This window comes from Strongylocentrotus purpuratus, unplaced genomic scaffold (genome assembly GCF_000002235.5).
Source record: "Strongylocentrotus purpuratus isolate Spur 01 unplaced genomic scaffold, Spur_5.0 spur5_scaffold_7, whole genome shotgun sequence".
Classification (NCBI taxonomy): Eukaryota; Metazoa; Echinodermata; class Echinoidea; order Camarodonta; family Strongylocentrotidae; genus Strongylocentrotus; species Strongylocentrotus purpuratus.
Genome location: NW_022145613.1, coordinates 1,753,695 through 1,766,016, shown reverse-complemented (window position 1 = coordinate 1,766,016; position 12,322 = coordinate 1,753,695). Strand labels below are relative to the sequence as shown.

The 12,322-nt window shown below is 36.3% G+C and overlaps 1 protein-coding gene across 1 annotated transcript; it reads right to left on the bottom strand.

Moving 5' to 3' along the window:
• Nucleotides 1–2,039: 2,039 nt before the first annotated feature.
• Nucleotides 2,040–12,271, bottom strand: LOC115920007 (probable ATP-dependent RNA helicase DDX58; the record flags this gene model as incomplete). Its single annotated transcript, XM_030974824.1, has 11 exons — nucleotides 2,040–3,294; nucleotides 3,757–3,923; nucleotides 4,426–4,593; nucleotides 5,856–6,080; nucleotides 6,911–7,049; nucleotides 7,360–7,526; nucleotides 7,956–8,054; nucleotides 8,796–8,955; nucleotides 9,313–9,390; nucleotides 11,118–11,354; nucleotides 12,011–12,271. Coding segments are annotated over 11 exons (2,253 nt in total), but the record flags the coding sequence as incomplete, so codon positions are not given.
• Nucleotides 12,272–12,322: the final 51 nt, after the last annotated feature.

Here is a 12,322-nt window from a genome sequence, read left to right as displayed (position 1 = left end):
TGCAACCTTATGTCTTTCCATTTTATGTGACTTCGCAACCCCCATCATGCCCATCAATATGCCTAACATAAAGAACTTTCTTCGTCCAAGTTTGGCTGCAGCTTGGAACAGCGCGTTTGGTACGTGTCGAGTAGCCAATGAGTACAAGAACATTGTATAGAAACAACAGAGTTTATTTAGAACCACGACCGATGAAAAAAAAAAAACAATGATATGCATACATTGCATGTTATGATTACAATGTTTGCGATAGTTGTTTTCGAACCAGCCGATAGCTGGTTATTATGTATCAAGCTATCCAAACAATAATTTTAATGGATGTAAAATATGTTTGAAAAAAAAACACACACAAATGTTACCACTGTTTTTCTTTAAAATGTTGACACATGAGTATTTACACGCTTCTATAATCTCGAACTTCACGTGCAATGCATTATCACTATTATATTTACACAAAGACTAGAATATGTCAAAGTTTACTAATCTTCATTCTTCGTTATATACAATGAGTTTTTTTAATTGTTTGATTTAGCCGTGATAGATAGGCCAACAAATAATAGCATTAGTAATAAAAACATAGCTACAAATTCATCTGTCTATAAGATTTATAGCCCGTTGTTAGTAACATATTTTGCTTTCAGTGTCGGCAAAGACACGTGGCATGAGATTAACAATAACACGTCTTAGACATAACTTCTGTATTCAATTCAGTTCAGTTCAGTTTGTTCAATTCCAATAAAATATACAAAACAGAATACAATCATGACATAATCAGAGTATAAATCAATCAAGAATACAAAATAAGGTAAAATTATAAAACAATAAAGCGATACATCAGATAACAACATAAAATAGAGCATTATTGGAATTGGGTGGCCATAAAAAAACCATGAGGATTTGTCGAGAAGACAACCCTTGATTAAGGTAACATAAGTATTGGCAATGAATGGATTCCGAAAAGGTGTAGCAACAATTATATCATTATTTCTTTCAAAACTGGTAAGCTTTGAGTGGAACTGCGATAGCGAAAAGTAGTGACAGACATGAAAATCGCATATTAATATATCAAGAGATGCATACAATGTCTTATTATAATGTGCAACATGGGCTAGTACACAAACTACAACATTACTCTGTATTTACGCCACATTGGAAATGCCTAAGGCTAGGCAAGTTTCTACAACATTTTTTGTAAAATGATTGACAGCATATTGATTTTATTGAGTTGGATCCATTGTTGCATGTAAATCGTACTGTACTTTAAGGTAATATCGAGAGAATAATCTTGATGCCGACTTATGTATTTAATTTATCGTGCATGATCAATATATCTTAAAAAATGAACTAATATATACTGAACTCATGGATTTAATGGCTATGTATAGTCCCAAAACTACCAAATTGAGGACGAAACACAATCAATTTTGTTTCAATTCTAGACATATCTGATCAGGGCTCTTCAATGAGCAGACGAAACATTGATATTTGTCGTAGGTGTTATGGATAAAAAGTTAATAATAATGATAATAATATTTCGGGAATTTTACGTCGGTCACATAAATAAGACAGACACCCGACGAATAACAGCCCAACCAACACCATACCGACAAGTTCCTAAACAAAAATATTTAATTGATAAAAAGCGGTTGGTCAGGCATTTCTTGGAATCAGTTTAAATTTGGTCTGGAGATGAGACTCTTTACAGAAATAAGTTTTAGATACTACACAATTAAGATATTAAACAATTGAAACAATTGATATAAAGATCATTGAGATTTCACTTCATCACTATGACCGGTTTCAATTGTATTTCTTCCGATAAAAAGAAGTGAAACCTATCATAGTGAAGAAGTGATTTCAGGGATTTTTATTTCAACTGTTTAACTATCAATTGTGTATTGCCGTAACGGTGGATTATCCGAATTGAATTATTTGCTTTACTATATACATAATGTATTAAAAGGTTCCTAGCTTTTAGATTATAAGGTATCAGAGAAGATCTGTAAGATATTACTAGTTATATACCTCACTTAAGAAATCCAGCCATCTGATTGGTCGAAATTGCAGTCATGATTTTAGCCATTCCCGTAAATAAACGAAAAATGCCAAAATTATGTAATAGTTGTAGAGTAAATCAGTAAAATCCCGGCAAAATTCCAGTTACCGGGAAAATAGTTCAATCTTGCTGAAATACCCATTGGTTCACGTGCTATAATCTGGTTTGAGCGAGCGCGGATACCATACACTGTGTGTGTGCGAATTGGGTACGTGAAATTCTCCATACAAATAGCACGATTGTAACCTCCCCTTGAGCGTATAAAAACAGCTATGTCTCCTAAAGCAGTCATTATTACTATATTACTAACTTCGATGCATCCTTTAAAATATTATTAAAAAATACTTCAATACATCCATCTATTATAATGGTGTATGACGGATATATAAAAAAACACATTATACATGATATCAGGTATTGTGGATTGAAACTGGTATACTATAGATTTACAATTAAATAGTTTCATTCAAATCACAACGACTTCCCTATACGTATATCTTTGACATTATTTCATTGTGTGTAGCATGATTATCAGTCACGAATGAGATATTTTGGACACCTACAAGTTCAGTCTCTAGGTAAAATAGTTCTTGATTTGCAATGTCATAAAAATCATATATATATAATTGTCTATTCTGCAAACTTCATATTGTGGCCCCTTTTTGAGTCACTCTTCACGGCATCTATTAGTCAATCTGCATCATGTTTGAATACTCGATGAGGTCGTCGTCTTCCTCGATTTCTCCCTTCTCCTGACCCCCTTCTGGATTCTCAGCTGTAGAGAAATTGTTCTGATTTCCAAGATCATCCGGATCAATCGAACGGATCACGAAAGGGACTTCCTTCCAGGCACTGGGAGACCACTTCTTACGCTTGTCATCCATGAGCGTAAAGTTCTTGATATCAATCAACGGATACTTTTGCTGCTGATACACCATCAATTTGCCCCATTTACTCTGGCAATAGCCACAGTGGATCTTCTGCATGAACTTGAAGTCGTCGACGACTGGCTGCTTCTTGAGATCAACGAGCCTCGTCTTGTCCAGGAAGAGGTCGTCGATGACGACGTGGTGCATGTTTTTGATGCACCTGATATCATCTAGACTGCAGGCCTCTTTGAGGCACTTGATGCAATAGAGGACTATGCCCGATTTCTCTACTTTGATTACTTTGGTGATTCGCGCAAGAGCTTCCTCCCGCTGTCGCTCTTTCTGATCATTCTTCTGTTCCCTCAGAATCTAAAGAAAGGGAATAAAAATGTATGAAAGAGAAATATCAAATCACACGTGTACTTTCTTTAAAAAACGAATAATTGCAATATTGTTAATGTTTAGTTTATTCTCATACATCGACCCCAAAACAATAAAAAGCAACACTCAGATAAAACGTTTGCAGTCTGAAAAAGGTTTAATGCATTAATACATGCATTTTTGCTGGCTGATTAAAACAAAAATTCTTAATGTTTCTTGTCCTGGACAGAATTGCAGAGTTATTCAATTTATCCTACAAAGAGGTTATTTTTCGTATTATTACATTCACTGTAGTCACTCTATTAAGTCAGTGTACGTTTTTTTTCTATGTGCAATAAGTTTGGAAATGTTCCTGTAGGCCAATAACGAAAACATTTTTGGAAATAGGATTATACACGAAACTGACGATCCTTTTCATATTCATCCTGCAATGTTATAATTATGTCTCACCCGATCATCAAAGGCTCTTTGATTGTCTAATGTGGAATCAGCAATGCTTTGAACAACCTCGTTCATCATCTTCACCCGTATGATGTTCTTGAGCTCACGATCCTGAAGCTGGAGGTCGGAATTCACAATGACGAAGATTTTCCCGCTAAATTTGGACCGGCTTCGACCTACAAAACAAAATGAAGTTATGTGAAATAGCATGACTGGCTATACTCCAATTGCATATCCAGAGTTTGGTATGGTGGGGGGGGGGGGGGGGTAGTGTGATGTGCCAGCCCAATCTATTTTGGCTATCTCCAAGAGCATGTACTTCAGCGGTTTGCAGATGCCTACTCCATTTCAAATGAGAGATCTTTATAAATTTTGCCGATTCCTAGGGCATGCACTTTAAGTGTTAGCGGACACACCCTTCATATCAAAATCTAAGAGTTGCGACTGTCAATGTCAATCATGCCGTAATCACTGCTTCATACCCCTTTTTACCAACATATCATCTTGAGTCAAAGGAATTAAATATTAAACAGTAGGTTTATAGTCGTTTTGAGAAAGGTTTTTCATTATCTTGTTGCAAAGGATTTGTTATTTTATTATGGAATCAAATATTCGTCGTGCGTGTATATGGACACTATATGTAACAGCTGTAGCGAACTTGAAAAGTGAGGCCTATACCTTTAGTTTGGACATAACCAATATCGCTGGTCACGTAGTTGTATCTGAAGACCATGTTGCATTCCGTAATGTCCAGACCTTCTTCTGCGACCGATGTGGCAACTAAGATCCTGTACTTCTTATCCTTGAACAACTGCAGGTTCCTATTCTGTTCTGTTGACGTCATACCTAGGATGTGTAAGATAAAGATGGGTACAATCTGAATAATCCAGTTGGTTAGTGGACCTCAAAGAAGACAAGTCTTAGCTTTCAATAAGACTTCTGTCTTCTCGCATATACCAAAGAGTTCATACGAAGTTGCTGCTGTTTATGTTTATTTCCTATTTGCTATTATAATGTGGATATGTTTTTGTGTATTTTGATGGCTATGCTTTTTATGAATGTGTTAAATAAATGAACTGACCTTAACTGGAAAAAGTTAAAACTTTGAAACCTTGAAACCTAGAAATTGTCATCCCTTTCCGCAGTCACTAGAAGCTACCACGATGATGATATGCTGTGCGTCAATGTATTGAAGCGACTTATACATTATATATCATTCATCATAGCTTTATTGTCCGTGATTATATGGAATTGATTAAGTTACTGATTATGTTGCTTGTCTCTATACAGTGCGTCCTAGAAAAAACGAAACCGAGAATTATCGATGTTTTATCATAACTTAATCACATTTATAATTGATAAATGACACATATTTGGAAAACTTAGATCCTCCTCTTGCATTTGATGCAACTCATTTAATACATATTTCACGCATGAGTGATTAAAATGAATTTTAAGAGAGGAAACCCAAAAGTAATTTGGCGGACGGTATCTGAATTTGTCTTAGACGAATGTCACCACTGCCAGGTAATATTATCTACTTGGATGTTACATTTTCTAATTCTTTCGAATATTTACCCACTTGTTTCAAATAAATGTATCAGGGTGTTTGGGGTCAATAGGAATTAGTTCTATGACATATGCAAAATGTGTTTACCTGCATAGTTCCGACGTCTGTGGTTCATGCCTCGCCAGACGACTACGACCGAGGAGGTACTTAATCAACAGACATCGTTAGTGCCACATGTTAAATACCTTCAATTTGTACCCAATTGGCAATTGTGTCTTTTTTCTATGATGATTAAGTTTTGTCGAATTCTGGTACATCTTGATTGGTTTAATACATTACTATTACTCATTCGGACTTGAAATGTTATGGAAATGTTATTGATCGATAATTCTCGGTTTCGTTTTTTGTGGAACGCACTGTATATACATGTATATGTAAAAGAAGTGAAAATCATCAATAGACTTTTTTTCTTCATTTGTTTGTTTCATGTTATATCTATCCGGTGCCATGAACTTCGTGCTTCGTACGAAATTGGGATTAATGATTAAATCTTAAGACGTTGTCCAATTATAAAAAATGAACAGAATCACAACTCTACCTTGATTACCACCTCCTGTCAATTTGCCAGCATTGATGTGATTCAGATCAGGGTCTTCATTGATCCACTTTTCCAGAGCCTTGGCAGACGCTCTTGTCTTTGTAAAGATGATGCTAAGGGATTCCTCATTCCGTGCATACGCTTTCTTCAGTTGCCTGCCAAGCTCATTCAAGACGGGATTGATGGCATGCAGATTGGCGATTCGGTTTAAAGTCTCAAGGTTATCTGGACATTCAAGATTAAACAAAGCTTGATAAGAGTACTGACTAAAATGGACAAATTACGGACTTAACAAGAATATGAAGTATTAATATCTGAGTAGAAAATATGTATCTAGATATTATTAATCAACAAATAATCAACAGTTCTACTAGATGACCCAGTATTTCAGTTTAATGCAGACGGTTTGGAATACATTAAACAACGAACAATATTCATTGACCAACAAGTGAAAGGGTTCTGCGCGTGAATACTATTCCTAAGAAAAAATATGAATTAATCTGAGACAGTAGGGGCGTCTTGCCACAGCAAAAATGTTTTCCTTCCTGTAATGGGTTTGCAGACCCTACTACCAATCGTTAATTATCCTGGGCGGACATTGCAATATTCTATTTTTTTAAAACAGATGGTGTTATATACCTCTATTTAAGGTAAACTAAGTGTCCTGGGTCAAATGCTGACTATCAAAACAAAGGTGACACTTTTTCAAGCAGGTCATAGAGCCAATAATGTTGACAACAAGTCAAAAGTTAGAGAGACACAACTCGGTAAGTAAGAAGTAAGAATTGTTTAAGTATCGGTGAAACTCGCAATCCACAATACAACTTTATTCTTATAATCATTCATGTTTCGTGTACATGTATTTATATGTACAGGCCCCTAAAGAACAAAATGTATAAAATACTAAGCCACCCTTGGGTTTCAATAAATAAAAAATATAATAAATAAATAATAATAAGCATGCATTGACCCCTGTGTATTTTAAGTTCTTGATATTGTTCTAAACAAATAATTCTAAAATACAAACAATCCTAATCGGTAAATTGATCACCAACCTCTGAACATTTTCTTTAGGCTCTTATCAGCAGAGCCTGAAGGATTGCTCCTCTCTTCTTCTTTGATGTAGTCCTCCATGTAGGAGATGGCATCTGACGTACGTGCATCACGATTTATGAATAAGCTGTTGTTGTATTCCTAAACAGAGAACCATTGCGATGACTCCATTATAATATCTTCTTGTAAATGTTACGACCGAGTGTTAAGCAAACTCATAGTGTCTCCATTTTTTTTGTAAAGCTGCTACGATATCAACTTGTTATACTAATTAGAATTTTTAAAGTGATATGTATTTATATGTTATGATTATCTCTCTTTATATTAACATAAATCTCCGTATATATCACCATTTATATTGCAATATTGTTGAAATACACCTCCTATTTGCATATAAAATAAATCACTAAAAAATAAATTGAAGATAAAAAACATCTTCACGTTAGCTTACCCTTAGGTAGTTCACACAGGTCATTAGTTCCCTCCTGTTGTCTCGATTTTCTATTTTTTGTTGAATCTTCTTCTTTAAATTGAGCACACCCTGTTCATAGCTTTGCGTACCACGGCGAGATACCAATTTAGTGAATTCGTCATTTTCCTTCATCAGCGCTCTTCCGGCTGTGTAAAATAATAAGCACTCGTAATTCATCTTTTGTACTTGTAATCAATTAGCAATTGTAATTACCCTATTCGTTTGGGGGATTTCGCTACTTCACTTTTTGATATTATTATTTTCATATATTGAGCGGTTTGTGTTTATATTAAGTAACGACGCAACAGAATATTACCATTACCTTTGTTATATTTATTCTCTTTTAAAACATTAAACTTCAATTTATATGGTCGCATTTTTAAAGCATCTATAAGGAAGAAAATGCATTATTCAACTACATAATCAAAACCATTTTCATCTTCACTTGAAATATTTTGTTAGATATATGTTTAGTAAATCCCTAAAATTCAGTTAAGTATTCTGTAAATTATGATTGGGTAAAAAACAAAACACCGGTATTTGGTTTCAATGTCAGTGAGATAGAAAAAGGGTACCTTCCGAGAGTTTGATTTTAGCTTCGATGCGTTCCATGATGACATTTATCTCACGGAAGAAAGGATCTTCAAGAGGTCTACCTTTCATTATTATCAGAACTGTATGATAAGAAGAAACACAATGTATCAGTCTTTACGTTCCTCTGAAAAAGAAATTAAATGTGTTGACTGTCACCTTGCAACACTTCTATTTTTGAGCAACTTTGCGGTGGCAACTGATTGGTCGACGATGAATGGAAACATTATACATTTATTATTGATAAAGTTTTTTACAAAGTTATCAGTTCCTAGAAACCGTTTTCACCAGGTATTTTATACATATATATATATATATATATATGTATATACAAGTATGATTCCTTTAAAACATCAAATTACAATATATTTACTCGCTTTTAAAGCATCTAGAACAAGAATATGCATAATTAAACTACATAATTCAACCACTTTTATTTTCACTTGGAAAGTCTTTGTACATAATAACTCCCTAAACGTCATATATCAATAATATATTGTATTAATCCCCTAAAAGTCATCTATACACAAACACACACACACATATATATATATATATATATATATACTTAAATATTTGAGGGCAAAAAGAAGATTACCCAAGTAGAGTTCAGTGTCCCTATAAGTTCATAAAAATATGCCCTCCCTTCTTTTTACCTAATTCGAGTGATAAATATTTCTCGAATATCTTGACTTTTCACTGATTCAACAAAATTAAGTAATTTCCAAGATTTTCCAAATCCCTAGGATGGTTTGGAATCCTGAGGTGGTAACGCGTTGAAACAGATGAGGATTTCTATAAGAATAATGATAAAATCAACTTACTTTCCTGGGGTGAGTTACTCCTCGCATTAAGCTGGTCAGCATAGATCTTTGGTCGTGATATTCTACAATCTAGGTTAGCACAGAGCTTTGTGATGTAGCGTTCAGCCTCCACGATGTTCTTCGAATCCCCAACACCAGGTGATGCTGTCAGTCCAAGTATCTTATTCATGTTAAGTAGGTAAGAAATATGTTTCAAATAGCAAGGATATATTATGTACATTAAACGAAACAAATACATAATATATAAGAAAATTCTCTTCATATAAAAGAATGACTATAAATGCAAATAATAATATAATTATAAATCAAATAGATAGATTGGCAATGAAAAGAAAATAACATTTTTAAAAAAGATTTAAAAAACATAAAATAGAAAATAAGAAATGGATGCACATAATCGTATATATTATGAAAGGGTTAGTAGTCTATTCCATTGTATACTATAACGACTAAATGAAGTAATGTACATTGGGTTATTCATTTAACAACCCAAATGAAAATCGTAATTATTCATTACCTGTGGTCGCGGAAGTTTCGGAGAGTTTAGCTTTAGGTCTCTATACATCGCCATCAGAACATTGTATGGATCAGATTTCTGTTGTTTGAACAGACATAAAAAGATAAATACATGACAATTATAAGCTCCTTCTGACTTGGGAATTTAATATATCAAAAGAAAACTAGAAGTGTTTATTAATACCATTTACAACAATGAATCTTCTCCAGTGACGTCCAGTCTTCAATAAAATCAACATCTAAACGTGATGACATATAAAAAGATATTGATCGTCCTGGCCACGTACACAACAGAAAACTTTACAAATACCGTTACTATAAAGGGGCCGTCACTGTGCGTCACATATCCAAAACGAGTCCCGCCCGACTTCTCTGCGAGTTCAAAAAGGCATTTTCGCTAGGAATATGGCCGGTGTCTGCTCGATCACTGCGTGCTCCGTCGCGTTTTTTAGGGTCGGCTGACGTTCGCAGGGTACCACAATTTGCTCGCAATTCAGCAATATTCCAATGGCGAATTTTGAGGTCGCAGAGCACGTAAACAGATATTCGGGCGGCAATTAATCCGACGATTTAAGACTATTTTTTTGCCTTAAATTTGTACGGAGGTCAACAGAGCTGCACGGCCGCCGCATGGGCTCCCTACAATACTCGGACGACCCCCTCTTGTATCCTGACCGACTTGTACAAAGTCGGGCGTGCTTCGATCGCGCTCCGTGCTGGTGTCGGACCGCCGTCGGAAGGCTTTTGCGGGCCCCGGCCGGGCTCCCCCTGTCAACTTGAGAATTATGCCCCTCGGGTATATAATATTATATATCCTCTGCATTCTGAGATACTTATAATAATATACCTCGGTGCTGGAGAAGCTGTCTTGTACGAACTTGTTGAATGTCCTGTATATTCGAGGCGCGGACGTGTCGGAGGACGCCAGGCAGGGGCGTTACATGGAGCACTCTCGCTCGTGGCCCGGCTGTTCGGTGGGCGGGCACCGAAATCCCTATTGATCATCGACCGAAACTCGGACGGCGCCCGCCTTTATATATGTCGAGCGGTCTTCGCCCGGCTCCCGTTTGTTTACTGACGGGCGCCGGGCGATTTCTGATCACTAGTGTTCAAAGAGCACCTACCGAACCCCGTCCAATGTGTGACAGGGTAGATTTCAAGCGAAAAATAATCTCAACTGTCCGGCGGGTTTGCAATTCGGCGACTTTCTGGCGATCCACTAATTCGGCCGAAGACCATTGGGTATGTGACGCAGGCATAGGGCAATCATTAAACGAGCGTAACACCAAACTCATGATTTACCTAATCATTTATGACCTTCAACCAAACTATGATGACAAAAAGTAATTATAATAAACAATTAGTATGACAGTGCTGAACAAACAGTGCTGGTTTAATCAAATACACATGAATATTAAAAAAGTTTCATAGGTATCCATAACATTTTAAGTCCGAATGAGACATAGTTATGTATTAAACCAATCAAGATGTAACAGAATTCGACAAAACTTAATCATCATAGAAGAAAATGAAAGAGACACAATTGCCAAGTGGGTACAATTGAAGGTATTTAACACGTGGCATTAACGATGTCTGTTGTTTAAATACCTTACTCGATCGTAATCGTCTGGCGAGGCATGAACCACACACGTCCGAACTATGCAGGTAAACACATTTTACATATGTCATAGAACGTATTCCTATTGACCCCAAACACCCGGCAAACACCCTGATACATTTAATTGAAACAAGTGGGTAAATATTCGAATGAATTAGAAAATGTAACATCCAAGTAAATAATATTACCTGGCAGTGGTGACATTCGTCTAAGACAAGGAGTGCAATGTCAGAGAGTTGGAGCTTAGTGTTCTTATCTTTGAGGGCGTTGATGAGCACTTGGGCCGTCAAGACGGTGATGTCGTTGGTATCGATGATGCTGTCCAATGACGCATCGTTCAACTCTTCACCGCTAGTTCCAGCGACCTCACACTTTCCCCTCAAGTATTTCAGACACCTGTCCTTCTGTTGTTTCACTAGGGGAACCTGTAGCAGATCGAAGGGTCTTGTTATGATGATGGTTTGTTTTTCCCTGACTGCTATGAAAGCATGACGTGACCGTAATTTGTAATCAACCAGGGGACCGACGTACGGCTTGAAGGCATGAAGGTTTTAAGTTGTTCACTGCATTATATATTTTATCCTCATTTTTCAGGGGCTCTTAAAGATTCACCCACTGTCTTCTATATAGATACATGTAATTATGTATGATTACTAAAAAATTGTACAGAGATCCTCATATATGAGAATAATGAAGGATATTTCTTGTTTGACTAGAGATCCTTGCAAAAAATAAAATGAAGAGGGTCGTTCTTGGTAATTACTTACTATTATAAGATATGACTACTTCGAAAGGACCTTCCTTCCTCTACAATGGGTTATTATACAAAAGAGGAGTTGAGAGACAAATATAAAGGAACCTATACATTGTACCTGTTTACCATGTTCTGGACCCAGTCACATAAAGAGTTGCAATCACAATTAATCGCAAGTCCTCCAATCAATCGCAAGTTTTCAGTCTCCTATCTCTTATGTACATAGTTGCGATTGATATCAATCGCAAATAAGTTACGATTAATATCCAATACTTATATGATGCCCTATGGTCGTTACAAGATCGAAATGTGAATCAATGATTTAACCTTGTTCACTACGAACACACTCTTCTGCCTTCGATGATTAGTGGCCCCTACATGGTAGCGGGCCGAGAACAGACGATTTATAAGAGCGATGGCGACTTCTGTTTTTCCTGTCCCTGTTGGCAAGACCACCATGGCGTTTTGTCCCTTCCATGCTGGAGTTAGGACCTCCTCTTGGTAATCCCATAGTGTTAATTCCTTCACCTCGTCGCCGACTACTGCTCTGTCCTCGTCGTTAAAGGGAGAGTTGAGTTCTGTTGCAGAGGACGCTACACAAAATAATTTTTTGTGAGATAATAAAAAAATGAGTGTTAA